Below are 21,182 nucleotides of genomic sequence, written 5' to 3' on the forward strand. Positions count from 1 at the left end.
TCTCCTAAGTTCTTGAGTGATTCAAGAATCCATGAGTTTAATCAAAGGTCCCTTATCCCTTTGTGCGTTTCAACTCTTAGGCTTATCTTCCATTCTTGGAAGTGTGATGTCTATCAATTTGCGTTCCATCTTCTTTTGTGTTTCCATTTTCTCATTTTAAATAATTTCTCAAATTTCTTGCTTGTTAGCATTCCAACAATGATAGATCAGTCAAACGAATCGAACCTTGTGGATTCACATCATTTGGTATTCAGAGCCTGGCTATCTAGATTTGGAATAGGAAAGGAAGTTTATTATACAAAGTGTTTAATCGAAGGCCACCCATGTTTAGTTGCATTCGATTACGGAAGCGAAAACAATGTTGTGAGCCAAAGATTGGTGGAGAAACTCCAGTTACCAGCAACCTTTCATCTGGATCAAGCATGGATCAAATTCAGTACATGGCAATGTGTGATATTGCTCCCATGGACTCTTGTCATCTTCTTTTGGGATGGGCATGGCTTCGTTTTAAAACACTCCATCTTGATGAACGTTCCCTTTATTTGAGGCATGAGGGACATCAAAAGAAGTAGAAATTTAGGACACCAAGACAAGTCAGTAAGGATCATCGTATGCTGAAGGAGAAAACAGAAAAAGAAAGAATAGAAAATGAAATAATATAAACTGCAGAAGGAAGGGAAAATAAAGAAAAAGAAATGGAACTAGAGAAAGTTTATTCGTCAATGTTTTCTCTTCTACAGTTTGTGATGTCATTTTACAGGAACAAAAGGATAAGCATGTGAATGAAACAAACAAACTTCCATGTTTAAAAAAGAAGCTTGTTCATAGTGCTTTATTATGCATTTGGTCCGTCGATAAGAAGCAAATTCGTCAAACACAATGCATGGAGTTATTTATTTTTACATATCAAGGTGGGGTACTGTTGCCAAGAAATGTTATTGACGGATTGTAACCATTGGAAAGTAACAAATATGAAGTTGAATTTGATCCTGGAAGAAAAGAATTAGTTTCAACTTGTGAAAAAATAAAAGTCCGTCACAAGATCATAATAAACTTACGGTAAAACTAGTGTCTTAATTTTCGGGACAAATCTTCTCGAAGAAGGAGGCTATGATGTGAATTGCATATGGATCAAATGGAGGATGACTAATGCGTCGTGTTGATGCAGTTTCTTTTATTTAAATAAGGGCCCAAGGCTTTGTAAAATTGGCTGACCAAATTGTGTTTGTGCTTAACCAATTAATGGGCTTTAGTTTTGCTTTATCTTCAAGTTGAAATAAGGGTCCGTATGCCAACTTAACAACCAACCTTTGGAAGATCAAGAGGACCTTTGCTCAAAGTTTGTGGCTGACTTTTGGTAGCCTCAATTTCAGTTACAATCAACCATTAAGTAGCGGATTGGTATTAGCTTATGTGGATCATTAATTAATAGATTAAAGCGGGATGATATTGAAATTTATGTGTCTTTTGTAATTCTGATGGTTAAAGCTCCTAGATAAGTTGAACCATTTTCATCAATGAAGGCAAGCTGAGTTTTATTCAGAAAATAAACGAGTTTTATCTCATCTATCTTAGTGAGAGTGATTCTCCTAAGTTCTTGAGTGATTCAAGAATCCATGAGTTTAATCAAAGGTCCCTTATCCCTTTGTGTGTTTCAACTGTTAGGCTTATCTTCCATTCTTGGAAGTGTGATGTCTATCAATTTGCGTTCCATCTTCTTTTGTGTTTCCATTTTCTCATTTTAAATAATTTCTCAAATTTCTTGCTTGTTAGCATTCCAACAATGATAGATCAATCAAACGAATCGAACCTTGTGGATTCACATCATTTGGTATGCAGAGCTTGGCTATCTAGATTTGGAATAGGAAAGGAAGTTTATTATACAAAGTGTTTAATCGAAGGCCAACCATGTTTTGTTGCATTTGATTACGGAAGCGAAAACAATGTTGTGAGCCAAAGATTGGTGGAGAAACTCCAGTTACCAGCAACCTTTCATCTGGATCAAGCATGGATCAAATTCAGTACATGGCAATGTGTGATATTGCTCCCATGGACTCTTGTCATCTTCTTTTGGGATGGGCATGGCTTCGTTTTAAAACACTCCATCTTGATGAACGTTCCCTTTATTTGAGGCATGAGGGACATCAAAAGAAGTAGAAATTTAGGACACCAAGACAAGTCAGTAAGGATCATCGTATGCTGAAGGAGAAAACAGAAAAAGAAAGAATAGAAAATGAAGTAATATAAACTGCAGAAGGAAGGGAAAATAAAGAAAAAGAAATGGAACTAGAGAAAGTTTATTTGTCAATGTTTTCTCTTCTACAGTTTGTGATGTCATTTTACAGGAACAAAAGGATAAGCATGTGAATGAAACACACCAACTTCCATGTTTAAAAAGGAAGCTTGTTCATAGTGCTTTATTATGCATTTGGTCCGTCGATAAGAAGCAAATTCGTCAAACACAATGCATGGAATTATTTAGTTACATATCAAGGTGGGGTACTGTTGCCAAGAAATGTTATTGACGGATTGCAACAATTGGAAAGTAACAAATATCAAGTTGAATTTGATCCTGGAAGAAGAGAATTAGTTTCAACTTGTGAAAAAATAAAAGTCCTTCACAAGATCATAATAAACTTACGTTAAAACTAGTGTCTTAAGATTCGGGACAAATCTTCTCGAAGAAGGAGGGTATGATGTGAATTGCATATGGGTCAAATGGAGGATGACTAATGCGTCGTGTTGATGCAGTTTCTTTTATTTAAATAAGGGCCCAAGGCTTTGTAAAATTGGCTGACCAAATTGTGTTTGTGCTTAACCAATTAATGGGCTTTAGTTTTGCTTTATCTTCAAGTTGAAATAAGGGTCCATATGCCAACTTAAGAACCAACCTTTGGAAGATCAAGAGGACCTTTGCTCAAAGTTTGTGGATGACATTTGGTAGCCTCAAATTCAGTTACAATCAACCATTAAGTAGCGGATCGTTATTAGCTTATGTGGATCATTAATTAATAGATTAAAGCGGGATGATATTGAAATTTATGTGTCTTTTGTAATTCTGATGGTTAAAGCTCCTAGATAAGTTGAACCATTTTCACCAATGAAGGCAAGCTGAGTTTTATCTCATCTATCTTAGTGAGAGTGATTCTCCTAAGTTCTTGAGCGATTCAAGAATCCATGAGTTTAATCAAAGGTCCCTTATCCCTTTGTGTGTTTCAACTCTTTGGCTTATCTTCCATTCTTGGAAGTGTGATGTCTATCAATTTGCGTTCCATCTTCTTTTGTGTTTCCATTTTCTCATTTTAAATAATTCCTCAAATTTCTTGCTTGTTAGCATTCCAACAATAATAGATCAGTAAAACGAATCGAACCTTGTGGATTCACATCATTTGGTATTCAGAGCCTGGCTATCTAGATTTGGAATAGGAAAGGAAGTTTATTATACAAAGCTTAATCGAAGGCCATCCATGTTTAGTTGCATTCGATTACGGAAGCGAAAACAATGTTGTGAGCCAAAGATTGGTGGAGAAACTCCAGTTACCAGCAACCTTTCATCTGGATCAAGCATGGATCAAATTCAGTACATGGCAATGTGTGAAAGAAGTATTATGTGATATTGCTCCCATGGACTCTTGTCATCTTCTTTGGGGATGGGCATGGCTTCGTTTTAAAACACTCCATCTTGATGAACGTTCCCTTTATTTGAGGCATGAGGGACATTAAAAGAAGTAGAAATTTAGGACACCAAGACAAGTCAGTAAGGATCATCGTATGCTGAAGGAGAAAACAGAAAAAGAAAGAATAGAAAATGAAGTAATATAAACTGCAGAAGGAAGGGAAAATAAAGAAAAAGAAATGGAACTAGAGAAAGTTTATTCGTCAATGTTTTCTCTTCTACAGTTTGTGATGTCATTTTACAGGAACAAAAGGATAAGCATGTGAATGAAACACACCAACTTCCATGTTTAAAAAGGAAGCTTGTTCATAGTGCTTTATTATGCATTTGGTCCGTCGATAAGAAGCAAATTCGTCAAACACAATGCATGGAATTATTTATTGTTACATATCAAGGTGGGGTACTGTTGCCAAGAAATGTTATTGACGGATTGCAACCATTGGAAAGTAACAAATATAAAGTTGAATTTGATCCTGGAAGAAGAGAATTAGTTTCAACTTGTGAAAAAATAAAAGTCCTTCACAAGATCATAATAAACTTACGTTAAAACTAGTGTCTTAAGATTCGGGACAAATCTTCTCGAAGAAGGAGGGTATGATGTGAATTGCGTATGGGTCAAATGGAGGATGACTAATTCGCCGTGTTGATGCAGTTTCTTTTATGTAAATAAGGGCATAATGCTTTGTAAAATTGCCTGACCAAATTGTGTTTGTGCTTAACCAATTAATGGGCTTTAGTTTTGCTTTATCTTCCAGTTGAAATAAGGGTCCATATGCCAACTTAAGAACCAACCTTTGGAAGATAAAGAGGACTTTTGCTCAAAGTTTGTGGATGACTTTTGGTAGCCTTAAATTCAGTTACAATCAACCATTAAGTAGCGGATCTTTATTAGCCTGAGTGGATCATTAATTAATAGCTTTAAGCGGGATGATATTGAAATTTATGTGTCTTTTGTAATTGTAATGGTTAAAGCTCCTATATAAGTTGAACCATTTTCATCAATGAAGGCGAGCTGAGTTTTATTCAAAAAATAAACAAGTTTTATCTCATCTATCTTAGTGAGAGTGATTGTCCTAAGTTCTTGAGTGATTCAAGAATCCATGAGTTTAATCAAAGGTCCCTTACCCCTTTGTGTCTTTCAACTCTTAGGCTTATCTTCCATTCTTGGAAGTGTGATGTCTATCAATTTGCGTTCCATCTTCTTTTGTGTTTCCATTTTCTCATTTTAAATAATTTCTCAAATTTCTTGCTTGTTAGCATGCCAACAATGATAGATCAGTCAAACGAATCGAACCTTGTGGATTCACATCATTTGGTATTCAGAGCCTCGCTATCTAGATTTGGAATAGGAAAGGAAGTTTATTATACAAAGTGTTTAATCGAAGGCCATCCGTGTTTAGTTGCATTCGATTACGGAAGCGAAAACAATGTTGTGAGGCAAAGATTGGTGGAGAAACTCCAGTTACCAGCAACCTTTCATCTAGATCAAGCATGGATCAAATTCAGTACATGGCAATGTGTGAAAGAAGTATTATGTGATATTGCTCCCATGGACTCTTGTCATCTTCTTTTGGGATGGGCATGGCTTCGTTTTAAAACACTCCATCTTGATGAATGTTCCCTTTATTTGAGGCTTGAGGGACATCAAAAGAAGTAGAAATTTATGACACCAAGACAACTCAGTAAGGATCAACGTAGGCTGAAGGAAAAATAGAAAAAGAAAGAATAGAAAAAGAAGTAATATAAACTGTAGAAGGAAGGAAAAATAAAAAAAGAAAGAAATGGAACTAGAGAAAGTTTATTGCTCACTGGTTTTTCTTCTACAGTTTGTGATGTCATTTTACAGGAACTAAAGGATAAGCATGTGAATGAAACACACCAACTTCCATTTTTTAAAAGCAAGCTTGTTCATAGTGCTATATTATGCATTTGGTCCGTCGATAAGAAACAAATTCGTCAAACACACTGCATGGAATTATTTATTATTACATATCAAGGTGGGGTACTGTTGCCAATAAATGTTATCGACGGATTGCAACCACTGGAAAGTAACAAATATCAAGTTGAATTTTATCTTAGAAGAAGAGAATTAGTTTCAACTTGTGAAAAAATAAAAGTGCTTCACAAGATCATAATAAACTTACATTAAAACTAGTGTCTTAAGATTCGGGACAAATCTTCTCGAAGAAGGAAGGTATGATGTGAATTGCATATGGGTCAAATGGAGGATGACTAATTCGCCGTGTTGATGCAGTTTCTTTTATGTAAATAAGGGCATAATGCTTTGTAAAATTGCCTGACCAAATTGTGTTTGTGCTTAACCAATTAATGGGCTTTAGTTTTGCTTTATCTTCCAGTTGAAATAAGGGTCCATATGCCAACTTAAGAACCAACCTTTGGAAGATAAAGAGGACTTTTGCTCAAAGTTTGTGGATGACTTTTGGTAGCCTTAAATTCAGTTACAATCAACCATTAAGTAGCGGATCTTTATTAGCCTAAGTGGATCATTAATTAATAGCTTTAAGCGGGATGATATTGAAATTTATGTGTCTTTTGTAATTGTAATCGTTAGAGCTCCTATATAAGTTGAACCATTTTCATCAATGAAGGCAAGCTGAGTTTTATTCAAAAAATAAACAAGTTTTATCTCATCTATCTTAGTGAGAGTGATTCTCCTAAGTTCTTGAGTGATTCAAGAATCCATGAGTTTAATCAAAGGTCCCTTATCCCTTTGTGTGTTTCAACTCTTAGGCTTATCTTCCATTCTTGGAAGTGTGATGTCTATCAATTTGCGTTCCATCTTCTTTTGTGTTTCCATTTTCTCATTTTAAATAATTTCTCAAATTTCTTGCTTGTTAGCATGCCAACAATGATAGATCAGTCAAACGAATCGAACCTTGTGGATTCACATCATTTGGTATTCAGAGCCTCGCTATCTAGATTTGGAATAGGAAAGGAAGTTTATTATACAAAGTGTTTAATCGAAGGCCATCAATGTTTACTTGCATTCGATTACGGAAGCGAAAACAATGCTGTGAGGCAAAGATTGGTGGAGAAACTCCAGTTACCAGCAACCTTTCATCTAGATCAAGCATGGATCAAATTCAGTACATGGCAATGTGTGAAAGAAGTATTATGTGATATTGCTCCCATGGACTCTTGTCATCTTCTTTTGGGATGGGCATGGCTTCGTTTTAAAACACTCCATCTTGATGAACGTTCCCTTTATTTGAGGCTTGAGGGACATCAAAAGAAGTAGAAATTTATGACACCAAGACAACTCAGTAAGGATCAACGTAGGCTGAAGGAAAAATAGAAAAAGAAAGAATAGAAAAAGAAGTAATATAAACTGCAGAAGGAAGGAAAAATAAAAAAAGAAAGAAATGGAACTAGAGAAAGTTTATTGCTCAATGGTTTTTCTTCTACAGTTTGTGATGTCATTTTACAGGAACAAAAGGATAAGCATGTGAATGAAACACACCAACTTCCATTTTTTAAAAGCAAGCTTGTTCATAGTGCTATATTATGCATTTGGTCCGTCGATAAGAAACAAATTCGTCAAACACACTGCATGGAATTATTTATTATTACATATCAAGGTGGGGTACTGTTGCCAAGAAATGTTATCGACGGATTGCAACCACTGGAAAGTAACAAATATCAAGTTGAATTTTATCTTAGAAGAAGAGAATTAGTTTCAACTTGTGAAAAAATAAAAGTGCTTCACAAGATCATAATAAACTTACATTAAAACTAGTGTGTTAAGATTCGGGACAAATCTTCTCGAAGAAGGAGGGTATGATGTGAATTGCATATGGGTCAAATGGAGGATGACTAATGCGCCGTGCTGATGCAGTTTCTTTTATTCAAATAAGGGCACAATGCTTTGTAAAATTGCCTGACCAAATTGTGTTTGTGCTTAACCAATTAATGGGTTTTAGTTTTGCTTTATCTTCCAGTTGAAATAAGGGTCCATATGCCAACTTAAGAACCAACCTTTGGAAGATAAAGAGGACTTTTGCTCAAAGTTTGTGGATGACTTTTGGTAGCCTTAAATTCAGTTACAATTAACCATTAAGTAGCGGATCGTTATGAGCTTAAGTGGATCATTAATTAATAGCTTTAAGCGGGATGATATTGAAATTTATGTGTCTTTTGTAATTGTATTGGTTAAAGCTCCTATATAAGTTGAACTGATGAAGGATTATCTTGTCTTCTTTTAAGATTATTGAATATGGTGTGAGTTGATTAAGAAAGCTAAGTGAAATCCCCACTGGACATTAAGATAGCAAGCTATCTAGATGTGAAGGTTCCTTTCACAAAGCTCAAGAGAAGAAGATGATGGATTGATTCAAAACAAAAAGGAAATGGAAAGCACATAAACCATAGAAAACCAAGAACAATTAAAGGAAGAAGAAAACATAAAATGGAAAGGAAATAAATGGTAAAAATATGAAAAGCACGCCACTACAAGGCTAGGCTAGAAGCCAATGGCAACCTTGAAGATGACTGGATGTGTGCCGCCACTTGCTATGCAAGATAAGGCTTAAAAGTATTCACTCCCAAGGGAGGAAACTCTCACAAATGGTTGAGACACAAGAGTGTTTTTACTTCAAAATGTTCAACCCTTTTACATGTCTAGGAGCACCCCTTATATAGAAGAGTTTAGGGGCCTCTAAGCAAATAAAAGATACCTAAGGATGTCTCTACAAAAACCTAACCCTAGCTTCTAGAAACTAGGTCAAATAAGGTTACAAAAATTAGAGACAAAAGAGCCAACTATGGTGTGTGTAACGCTAATTTCGTTCTAGCACAAAAGGAGACAAAGAATGTGTCTCATATGTCTCCAAAAAGTGGCCAAAGTGTGCTAAAAACAAAGGAGACCAAAGGTACATTGGTACACTTGTTTTATGCCTTTTACTTTATGCTTTATGCCTTTGCTTTACTCTCTCATCCACATCATTTATGCTCCCCAATCACCATGCGCCACCTAGCATTGCTTTCTTACTCCTAATTAACCTACAAAGCAAATAAACCTAGATTAGCATGTTGGCTTAAGTCAAGTCAACTATAGTCAACAAGTCAAACCTAGTCAAAGGTCAACAAGTCAACTAAAGTTGATTCAACTAAGTCAACTTAGGGAATCAAAAATAACAAACACAAATGAAAGGGATGAAGGATTAGTGAACTTGCTTCCTAAACATGCTTACTCTTCTTAACCATGTGCCTTCATCCTTGGTTGGGGTCAATCCTTCATCAATGAAGGCAAGCTGAGTTTTATTCAAAAAATAAACGAGTTTTATCTCATCTATCTTAGTGAGAGTGATTGTCCTAAGTTCTTGAGTGATTCCAGAATCCATAAGTTTAATCAAAGGTCCTTTATCCCTTTGTGTGTTTTAACTCTTAGGCTTATCTTCCATTCTTGGAAGTGTGATGTCTATCAATTTTCATTCCATCTTCTTTTATGTTTCCATTTTCTTGTTTTAAATAATTTCTTAAATTTCTTGCTTGTTAGCATTCCAACATTGATAGATCAGTCAAACGAATAGAACCCTGTGGATTCACATCATTTGGTATTCAGAGCCTGGCTATCTAGATTTGGAATAGGAAAGGAAGTGTATTATACAAAGTGTTTAACCGAAGGCCATTCATGTTTAGTTGCATTCGATTACGGAAGCGAAAACAATGTTGTGAGCCAAAGATTGGTGGAAAAAACTCCAGTTACCAGCAACCTTTCATCTGGATCAAAAGTGGATCAAATTCAGTACATGACAATGTGTGAAAGAAGTATTAGGTGATATTGCTCCCATGGACTCTTGTCATCTTCTTTTGGGATGGGCATGGCTTCGTTTTAAAACACTCCATCTTGATGAACCTTCCCTTTATTTGAGGCTTGAGGGACATCAAAAAAAGTAGAAATTTAGGACACCAAGACGACTCAGTAAGGATCAACGTAGGCTGAAGGAGAAAATAGAAAAAGAAAGAATAGAAAAAGAAGTAATATAAACTGCAGAAGGAAGGGAAAGTAAAAAAAGAAAGAAATGGAACTAGAGAAAGTTTATTGCTCAATGGTTTTTCTTCTACAGTTTGGGATGTCATTTTACAGGAACAAAAGGATAAGCATGTGAATGAAACACACCAACTTCCATTTTTAAAAAGGAAGCTTGTTCATAGTGCTTTATTATGCATTTGGTCCGTCGATAAGAAGCAAATTCGTCAAACACACTGCATGGAATTATTTATTGTTACATATCAAGGTGGGGTACTGTTGCCAAGAAATGTTATCGACGGATTGCAACCACTGGAAAGTAACAAATATCAAGTTGAATTTTATCTTGGAAGAAGAGAATTAGTTTCAACTTGTGAAAAAATAAAAGTCCTTCACAAGATCATAATAAACTTATACTAAAACTAGTGTCTTAAGATTCGGGACAAATCTTGTCGAAGAAGGAGGGTATGATGTGAATTGCATATGGGTCAAATGGAGGATGACTAATGCGCCGTGCTGATGCAGTTTCTTTTATTTGAATAAGGGCACAATGCTTTGTAAAATTGCCTGACCAAATTGTGTTTGTGTTTAACCAATTAATGGGCTTTAGTTTTGCTTTATCTTGCAGTTGAAATAAGGGTCCATATGCCAACTTAAGAACCAACCTTTGGAAGATAAAAAGGACTTTTGCTCAAAGTTTGTGGATGACTTTTGGTAGCCTTAAATTCAGTTACAATCAACCATTAAGTAGAGGATCGTTATTAGCTTGAGTGGATCATTAATTAATAGCTTTAAGCGGGATGATATTGAAATTTATGTGTCTTTTGTAATTGTATTGGTTAAAGCTCCTATATAAGTTGAACCATTTTCATCAATGAAGGCAAGCTGAGTTTTATTCAAAAAATAAACGAGTTTTATCTCATCTATCTTAGTGAGAATGATTCTCCTAAGTTCTTGAGTGATTCCAGAATCCATGAGTTTAATCAAAGGTCCTTTATCCCTTTGTGTGTTTTAACTCTTAGGCTTATCTTCCATTCTTGGAAGTGTGATGTCTATCAATTTCCGTTCCATCTTCTTTTATGTTTCCATTTTCTCGTTTTAAATAATTTCTCAAATTTCTTGCTTGTTAGCATTCCAACAATGATAGATCAGTCAAACGAATCGAACCTTGTGGATTCACATCATTCTGTATTCAGAGCCTGGCTATCTAGATTTGGAATAGGAAAGGATTATACAAAGTGTTTAACCGATGGCCATTCATGTTTAGTTGCATTCGATTACGGAATCGAAAATAATGTTGTGAGCCAAATATTGGTGGAGAAACTCCAGTTACCAGCAACCTTTCATCTGGATCAAGCATGGATCAAATTCAGTATATGGCAATGTGTGAAAGAAGTATTATGTGATATTGCTCCCATGGACTCTTGTCATCTTCTTTTGGGATGGGCATGGCTTCGTTTTAAAACACTCCATCTTAATGAACGTTCCCTTTATTTGAGGCATGAGGGACATCAAAAGAAGTAGAAATTTATGACATCAAGAAAAATTTGTAAGGATCAACGTAGGCTGAGGGAGAAAACACAAAAAGAAAGAATAGAAAAAGAAGTAATATAAACTGCAGAAGGAAGGGAAAATAAAGAAAAAGAAATGGAACTAGAGAAAAATATGATAAAAACTTTATTCGTCAATGTTTTTTCTTCTACACTTTATGATGTCATTTTACAGGAACAAAAGGATAAGCATGTGAACGAAACACACCAACTTCCATGTTTAAAAAGGAAGCTTGTTCGTAGTGCTTTATTATGCATTTGGTCCATCGATAAGAAGAAAATTCGTCAAACACAATGCATGGAATTATTTATTGTTACATATCAGGGTGGGGTACTGTTGCCAAGAAATGTTATCGACGGATTGCAACCATTGGAAAGTAACAAATATTAAGTTGAATTTGATCCTGGAGGAAGAGAATTAGTTTCAACTTGTGAAAAAATAAAAGTCCTTGACAAGATCATAATTAACTTACATTAAAACTAGTGTCTTAAGATTCGGGACAAATCTTCTCGAAGAAGGAGGGTATGATGTGAATTGCATATGGTTCAAATGGAGGATGACTAATGCGCCGTGTTGATGCAGTTTCTTTCATTTAAATAAGGGCCCAATGCTTTGTAAAATTTGCTGACCAAATTGTGTTTGTTCTTAACCAATTAATGGGCTTTAGTTTTGCTTTTTCTTCAAGTTGAAGTAAGGGTCCGTATGCAAACTTAAGAACCAACCTTTGGAAGATCAAGAGGACCTTTGCTCAAAGTTTGTGGATGACTTTTGGTAGCCTTAAATTCAGTTACAATCAACCATTAAGTAGCGGATCGTTATTAGCTTGAGTGGATCATTAATTAATAGCTTTAAGCGGGTTGGTATTGAAATTTATGTGTCTTTTGTAATTCTGATGGTTAAAGCTCCTATATAAGTTGAACCATTTTCATCAATGAAGGGAAGCTGAGTTTTATGGAGAAAATAAACGAGTTTTATCTCATCTATCTTAGTGAGAGTGATTCTCCTAAGTTTTTGAGTGATTCAAGAATCCATGAGTTTAACCAAAGGTCCTTTATCCCTTTGGGGGTTTCAACTCTTAGGCTTATCTTCCATTCTTGGAAGTGTGATTTCTATCAATTTTCGTTCCATTTTCTCGTTTTAAATAATTTCTCAAATTTCTTGCTTGTTAGCATTCCAACAATGATAGATCAGTCAAACGAATTGAACCCTGTGGATTCACATCATTTGGTATTCAGAGCCTGGCTATCTACATTTGGAATAGGAAAGGAAGTTGATTATACAAAGTCTTTAATCGAAGGCCATCCATGTTTAGTTGCATTCGATTACGGAAGCGAAAACGATGTTGTGAGCCAAAGATTGGTGGAGAAACTCCAATTACCAGCAACCTTTCATCTGGATCAAGCATGGATCAAATTTAGTACATGGCAATGTGTGAAAGAAGTATTATGTGATATTGCTCCCATGGACTCTTGTCATCTTCTTTTAGGTTGGGCATGGATTCATTTTAAAACAGTCCATCTTGATGAACGTTCCCTTATTTGAGGCATGAGGGACATCAAAAAAGGTAGAAATTTATGACACCAAGACAACTCAGTAAGGATCAACGTAGGCGGAAGTCGAAAACGCAAAAGGAAAGAATAGAAAATGAAGTAATATAAACTGCAGAAGGAAGGGAAAATAAAGAAAAAGAAATGGAACTAGAGAAAGTTTATTCGTCAATGTTTTTTCTTCTACAGTTTGTGATGTCATTTTACAGGAACAAAAGGATAAGCATGTGAATGAAACACACCAACTTCCATGTTTAAAAAGAAACCTTGTTTATAGTGCTTTATTTTGCATTTGGTCCTTCGATAAGAAGCAAATTCGTCAAACACAATGCATGGAATTATTTACTGTTACATATCAAGGTGGGGTACTGTTGCCAAGAAATGTTATCGACGGATTGCAACCATTGGAAAATAACAAATATCAAGTTGAATTTGATCCCAGAAGAAGAGAATTAGTTTTAACTTGTGAAAAAATAAAAGTCCTTCACAAGATCATAATAAACTTACATTAAAACTAGTGTCTTAAGATTCAGGACAAATCTTCTCGGAGATGGAGGGTATGATGTGAATTGCATATGGGTCAAATGGAGGATGACTAATGCGCCGTGTTGATCCAGTTTCTTTTATTTAAATAAGGGCCCAATGCTTTGTAAAATTGGCTGACCAAATTGTGTTTGTGCTTAACCAATTAATGGGCTTTAGTTTTGCTATATCGTCAAGTTGAAATAAGGGTCCATATGCCAACTTAAGAACCAACCTTTTGAAGATGAAGAGGACCTTTGCTCAAAGTTTGTGGATGACTTTTGGTAGCCTTAAATTCAGTTACAATCAACCATTAAGTAGTGGATCATTATTACACTAATACAAAAAAGGCCTTCAACGTCACCTGTTTAACGTCTGCTCAAAAGAACACCCACGTAAAAAATGACCGGTGGCGGTTTTGTAAATAACTGGACAAATTTAACGTCTGCCCATCAGCGCCCCGTCGTCAAGTAACGTCTGCCCACCAGCACCCCGATGTCATCTTCAAAAGCACGTCGGCCCCTGAAATCCCCGACGTCACGTTACGTCGGCCCCAGATCTACCCGACGTTAAGTTACGTCGCCCCATCACCCCCGACGTCAAATTACGTCGGCCTGGCATAGCACAGACGTTAATTTTTTCCTAAAATCAGTGCGAACCCCTCTCCTCCCCTCTGTTACGTTGCGCGTTCTTCTCCTCCGTGCCGGCGACAACGAGAGCCACCATTGCAGGTCAGTTTCTTCGTTTTCCACCACTGAAAATTGTTGGGTTTTGATTTGTGGATTGATTTAGGAGTTTTGAACCGAATATTTTTCGTTTTCGTCCCCATTTTGCAGTGTTATTCTTCGTCTCCGTGGTGTGTGAAACGGAATATTGGCCTCGCACATTCTCCCCTCCGTGCCGGCGACGACGCCATTGCAGGTACAGTTTTTCATTTTCCACTACTGAAAGTTGTTGGATTTTGCTTTGTGGATTGGTTTTGAGTTTTGAGCCCAATATTTATCGTTTTCGTTCCCATTTGGTAGTGTTTTTCTTTCCCATATTTGGCCAACCATTAGCACGTTCGGCCCCTAAGACCACTCTCCTCCAACTTCGATTTTGGTTTTGCAACAAGAGGTTAGCTTTACTTATCCTTCTTTTTGCATTTTGTAAGTGTGTTCATATTGTATGTATAAAATTGAATTTTTATTTTACCGTTGTAGTTTAACATTTTGAATATTTTTTAGTTAGTTTTTTGGGTCTACTTTTTTATGTTGAATTTTTGTATTTATATTTACATAATTTTGAAAGAAATTTATGTTTATTGTTAGATTTCTTTTATTTAAAATATTTTCAATTTTATTTGATTTTTTAATACTATGGTTGCATTGTTGTTTTATACATGAAGATTTACTATAATTTTAATCAAATACTAAGTGAACCTTAGTTCCCGTTTAAGATTTAGTACAAATGATTAAATTTTTAATCGTTTGTATTAAATCTTGAATTGTCCGATCGGACAGTTTGGAAGAATTATTTTTCATAATTTGTTATAATGCATACATTGAGGTTTATGCATAAATTTCACAGAATTTCGATTGAGGCTAATTTGTGTTGATCTCTGGATGCATACTTGATTGTGATCATGATTAATCACTTTCATTTCGTGTACTTCAGAGACCAATGCGAAATGTTGTCCAAATTTTGTGAAATTTATGATATTTGACTTATTTGTATGTGTTAGAAAATTATGAAAAATAATTTTTTCGAATGGGTAGGGCCTCACCTTGTGAGAGTTAAAAGTTCGAGATTGATTGAGTTTTTTACGAACATAGTATGGATCGAAGCTGGATGAATGAGCGTCGCATAAGTGAAAAGTATGAGAAGGGGGTTTCTGAGTTTTTGAAATATGTTCAAGAACACGCAATCTCAAATAACGGGACATATTTTTGTCCTTGTGTTCGTTGTCTTAATCAAATACGTCATGACTTGGGAACAATGCGTGATCATCTATTCATCTTTGGTATAATGAGAAGTTATACACTTTGGACTTGGCATGGAGAAGTATTAGACAAGCCTACGACGTCACGAGGAACAGATTATGTAGATGACTGGATGAATGATCATTTAGAAGATATGGTACGTGATGTTGGGGAGGAGAATTTTGGAAAAGTTCATTTATATGATTCTCTTAAGTCCGATTCAGAGGAAGAATTGTACCCAGGATGTACTAACTTTACGCGACTGTCAGCAACTTTGAAATTATTCAGTTTAAAAGCAAGGCATGGATGGACGGATACAAGTTTCATAGAATTGTTGGAGTTGTTAAAGGAGATGCTTCCAGAAAATAACACGTTACCTATCCATAATTACGAGGCGAAGAAAGTTTTATGTCCCATGGGTTTGGAATATCAAAAGATACATGCATGCCCAAATGATTGTGTTTTATACAGAGAAGAGTTTGCTTCACTGAAGGCGTGTCCAACATGTGGTTTATTGCGGTTTAAAAAGAAAATTGATGGAAATAGTGGCGATGAAGACAAAGATGGTCCACCTGCTAAGGTGATGTGGTACCTTCCTATAATACCTAGATTCAAACGACTATTTTCCATTAAAGAAGATGCAAAAAACCTGAAATGGCATGTTGATGGAAGAAAGTGTGATAATCTTCTTCGACACCCAGCTGATTCTCCACAATGGAAGAAGATTGATGAAACATTTCCAGAATTTGGTGCTGAGCCAAGAAACTTAAGACTTGGACTTGCTACAGATGGTATGAATCCTTATGGGAACTTAAGTAGCAAACATAGTTCATGGCCAGTTTTGCTGATGATTTACAATTTATCTCCTTTGTTGTGCATGAAGAGGAAATATATGATGTTGTCTATGATGATATCGGGTCCCAGACAACCTGGAAATGACATTGATGTGTACCTAAAGCCGTTGATCGATGATTTGAAACTGTTATGGGAAGAAGGTGTCGATGTGTATGACTCATATTCTCAAGAATTGTTTTGTTTGCGTGCAATGTTGTTTTGCACCATCAATGATTTTCCAGCATATGGAAACTTGAGCAGTTACAGTGTTAAAGGTCATTTTGCATGTCCCATTTGTGAAAAAAACACGAGTTATAGTCAATTGAAGCACGTTCAGAAAACTGTGTATACAAGACATCGAAATTCCTTCCTCGAAATTATCCTTATCGTAGAATGAAAAAAGCATTTAATGGAAGTCCTGAGGATGAAGTTGTAGCGAGACCCCGCAATGGTGAAGAAATATACAACCAAGTGGAAAACATTGACACCGTGTTTGGGAAACATCCAAAGAAAAAGACCACGGAAAAAAGCATTTGGAAGAAATGATCAATCTTCTTTAATCTTCCATATTGGTGTAAACTTGATGTACGACATTGTATAGACGTCATGCACGTTGAAAAAAATGTATGTGATAGCGTCATCGGGACTTTACTAAATGTAAAAGGAAAGACTAAAGATGAAGTTAAAGCACGACAAGATTTGGCTGAAATGGGCATCCGTTCTGAGTTACATGCACAATCAATTGGAAGACGAACCTACCTGCCTCCAGCTTGTCACACTCTTTCTAGAAAAGAGAAGCAAATTTTTTGTGAGTGTTTAAGAAGTGTGAAGGTTCCCCAAGGTTACTCTTCAAATATTAGTAGCCTTGTTTCTATGCAAGATTTAAAGTTAGTCGGTTTAAAGTCTCATGATTGTCATGTGTTGATGCAACAACTTTTACCAGTAGCTTTTCGAGCCATCTTACCTACTTTTGTTAGAGGTATTCTAACACGCTTGTGTATGTTCTTCAATGCCATATGCAAGAAAGTTATTGACCCTCGAGTGTTAGATGATTTGGAAAATGAGGCCATTAGACTATTGTGTCAATTGGAAATGTATTTTCCACCTTCATTTTTCGATATCATGGTTCATTTGATAGTTCATCTTGTGAGGGAAATTCGATTATGTGGGTCAGTTTTCTTGAGATGGATGTACCCAGTGGAAAGATACATGAAGATCTTAAAGGGATATGTCAAGAATCAGTATCGACCAGAAGCTTCAATTATAGAGCGGTACATTGCAGAAGAAACCATTGAATTCTGCTCAAGTTATATGCCAAGTTGTGAACCAATTGGAGTTCCTAAGACTAGACATGAAGGCAAATGTGAAGGTAAGGGTGTGCGTGGAGTGAAGATTCAAAGTGTTAGTAGAAAATTAGTTGATCAAGCCCATTTGTACATCTTAAACAACATTGTAAAGGTCATTCCTTACATTACGCAACACATTGATGAAACGAAATCAGCAAATCCACGAATGAGTGAAAAATGGGCACTTAATGAACATAACAAAACATTCTTATCATGGTTTAAGAAAAAGGTTTATGCGACTCCAAATGTTTCTGAAACTCTATTGAGGCTAGCTCGTGGACCGAACAATGATGTTATTACATATGGCGGGTACTACATAAACAATCATTGTTTCTATTCAAAGATGGAAGATGACAAAAGTAGAGTTCAAAATAGTGGGGTTACACTTCAAGCTGAATCTGTACATTTTGTCAGTTCTAAGGACAAGAATCCAATTACAGCCTCCATGAGTTACTTTGGAATAATACACGAAATATGGGAAGTTGATTATGTGACTTTTAGAGTGCCAGTTTTCAAGTGTAAATGGGTTGATAGTAATTCGGGTGTTGGCACAGATGACTTTGGCTTTACTTTGGTGGATCTTAACAAGATGAGTGATACAAATGAACCATTTATTATGGCTAGTCAAGCAAGACAAATTTTTTATGTCATTGATCCAGCCAATCAGAAATTGTCAGTTGTATTAGAAGGAAGAAACATGCACGTAAATGATGATGAAGATTGTCTAGACATACTTGAGACAACGTCTTTCTCATCAAGAACCATTCAAGACAAAGTTGATGATGTAATTGATGACATCCATGCTATTCGAAGTGATCACAATGAAGGCATATGGGAGAACACAATTTCTTGATAGGTGTTTATTTAATATTGTCACATTTACAATTTTTTATTTTTCTTGCTGTTTTAATATAATAGTCGTTAATTGAGTATATTTTCATTGTTAACATTTCCCAATGATATGTTTCAGGTATGACAAGCTCTGGATCAGACCAGGAGGGACCTGGTAGATCTGTGACTCGGTTGCCGGATGTCACAAACCGACGAGAGAGGATGCCGATCCACATTGATCCTCGATCGGGTGAACCCAGTGGGCCTTGGGAAAAAAAGTATCGTAGCTACATAGCAATGTTGGCCAAAACGAAAGTTTCTATTGCAATTGCATGTTGGGATGACGTCGCGGAGGTCGAGAAGAACCTCCTATGGCAGGATCTTGTGGTATGTTTACTTAAACCAACTATAGTATTTTTTTTTATGTTACTGTTAACATAACATATTTTATGTTTCAAACAGCACAAATTTGAGATTACTCCAAACACTGAGCAAATTAGAAAGAAAGTCTTATCTCACATAGCCACCAGATGGAGGGACTTCAAGGCAAGGCTCACACGTTTATATGTGTTTGGAGATAGACAACATGACACTCCTTGTGAGAAGTACAAAATCTCTGAGGAGGAGTGGATGCAATTTCGTGCATGTAGAGAGTCTGGAGACTGGCAGGTTTGTTTGTTAAATTTGTTTATAGTGACACTAGTCATACATTTGTGTATTAAAACTATTAAATAATGTTATGTGTGACAGGAAAAAAGGACAGCAGCCTAACAAAGACAAAAGTTGAATGATACACCACACGTACTCTCTCGAGGTGGTTATGCATTATTGGAGAAAAAATTGAAAAAGTCTCGTGCACAGTCTTTGGGACTTGAGTCCCCTGACCTAGTGGATGCAATTCCTAGGTAAGAGATGTGGAAGGCTGCTCGGACTAAGTCCGATGGGCAAATGACATCACAATCTGCTCAAATCATATCTCAAAAAATAGTAAGTACAAACCTTATTTGACTATCATAGTTCATATGTTTCTCCTTTTGATTAAACTTTCTTTTGTGTTGTAGGATGAATTAATTGAGCAAGAGACTCAGGGTTCATTTGTTGGCCATGGTCGGGACGATATACTCACAACGGCAATTGGAAGGCCAGAGCACCCAGGACGTGTGCGTGGTGTTGGAGGTGCCATTGGTCTTCGAGATTACTTTGGTCCTCCACAAAGAAGTAATGAATCGTTGAGTCAAGAGGCCTTGAGGAAGATGGAGCAACAAATGGAGGAAAGATTCAACCAACGCATGGGAATTATGGAGCAACGTTTTATGGAACAACTTCAACAACAACAACAAATACAAAGAACACTTGAAGAAAAGCTTCAGTCCATGCAGCAACAAAACATGGAATTACCCACTCAAGCTCCAACAGGACAACGTGTGAGTACAAAAGGCTCATGCTCTGGTGTAGATCATACTGACTACACAAGTCAGTATGAGCTATTGGTTGATGAAGACCCCCCGCGCGTAGTGGCCGTAGGACGACAACTTCAGGGTGGGGAGACTATCCATGGTGTTCCTCTATTGCCCCAGTATGCGCGTGTGATGATTGATGAAGTTCGAGATCCCCATGCTCAAGTGCCTGTGCCAACTTCAGAAATCCAATTTATTGGGGAAGCTTTAGGCACATTTATGGCTTGGCCTAAAGCACTGATCATGCCATACTTTAGCCCACCAAAGGTATTATGACATCATGTTTTTAGTAGTTCAATCTTACAATTTATAAAACTTTTAACGTCAAACCTTTCTAAATCTGTATTTCAGTCCACTCGTCCTGAAAAACAGCCGGTCCGACGTCCACGTGTTATACGTGAAGATGATGAAATGGCAGAAGCAGAAGATGGTCCTCTAGGAAAGCTGCTTCTGAAATTACACAAGTTGAAAAGAGGATCGGTAGAGCTAGAGTGGGAGTTAAGAGTATTTGGCCTCCATTGTCATGTCCCATTGTACATAACCCTGAATGATGCACTAGAGATCATTACAGGAGACAAGATGTTAAATATTTCAGTCATACAACTATGGTGCATGTAAGATTTTTTTTCATTGTATTTCATATTTAAAGCAAGGAATTGGTACCTTTTAATATTATACCTAATTGTCTTCTTGTAGGTACATGGACAAAGTCATTGTGGACCAAGGTCGATCTTCCGTCTATGGATTCATTGAACCTCAAACAATTCAACCTTCGGGAAACTCACCTGACCACATCAAACTTTATTTGCAAACATGGATGGTTGAGTCAAATAGAGAGATCTACTTTGCACCATACATTGATTCGTAAGTGTTTTTGCTAATAATATTTTGTGAAGTATTATTAATTATTTTGGCTAAGTACTTGTGATTGATGGTAGGTATCATTGGCAACTTTGTCTCATCATTCCAAGACAATGCCTAGTTGTATGGTTTTGTTCATGCCATAGGAAGATTCCACCAGCTTTTAAAAACATGTTACAAGAGTAAGTATTATTTTTTTTTTCAATCCTAACCTATGTATCTACTTAGTTATAAAAACTTATATATGTTTTATGTTTCCAAAATTTCATTAGAATTGTGGGTAAACCTAGAGGCCAACAACTTAAAGTCATATATCCAAAGGTTAGAACTCATTCATTTTAAAGTTATTAATTTCTGTATGTCAACTTATGACTTTGATGTGTTTATTTTATTTGTAATGTTTAGTGTAACAAGCAAGAAGATTCATGGGAATGTGGATATTATGTCATGTCTTGGATAAAAACAATCATTCGAGCTGCAGTTAAAGATGAATGGATAGAGGTAATTATATATATCTTTCACATATTATAAATCATATCAAACTTTAAAGAATGATATTCATATATAATGAAATTGTATTACTTTTTCAGCGATTCAAGAATCCATC

The 21,182-nt window shown here is 36.1% G+C and overlaps 1 protein-coding gene and 2 pseudogenes across 1 annotated transcript; all 3 read left to right on the plus strand.

Annotated features, from left to right (window-relative positions):
- Nucleotides 1-15,100: 15,100 nt before the first annotated feature.
- On the plus strand, nt 15,101-20,340 carry LOC114194876 (uncharacterized; annotated as a pseudogene).
- Nucleotides 16,672-18,279, plus strand: LOC146885653 (uncharacterized). Its single transcript, XM_085675278.1, has one exon. It carries the CDS (start codon nt 16,687-16,689, stop codon nt 18,277-18,279), a length of 1,593 nt encoding a protein of 530 aa, XP_085531404.1. The 5' UTR covers nt 16,672-16,686.
- On the plus strand, nt 18,399-19,265 carry LOC114194877 (uncharacterized; annotated as a pseudogene).
- Nucleotides 20,341-21,182: the final 842 nt, after the last annotated feature.

This window comes from Vigna unguiculata, chromosome 6 (assembly GCF_037176805.1).
Source record: "Vigna unguiculata cultivar grain cowpea cultivar isolate G323 ecotype 2 chromosome 6, ASM3717680v1, whole genome shotgun sequence".
In the NCBI taxonomy this organism is placed as follows: domain Eukaryota; kingdom Viridiplantae; phylum Streptophyta; class Magnoliopsida; order Fabales; family Fabaceae; genus Vigna; species Vigna unguiculata.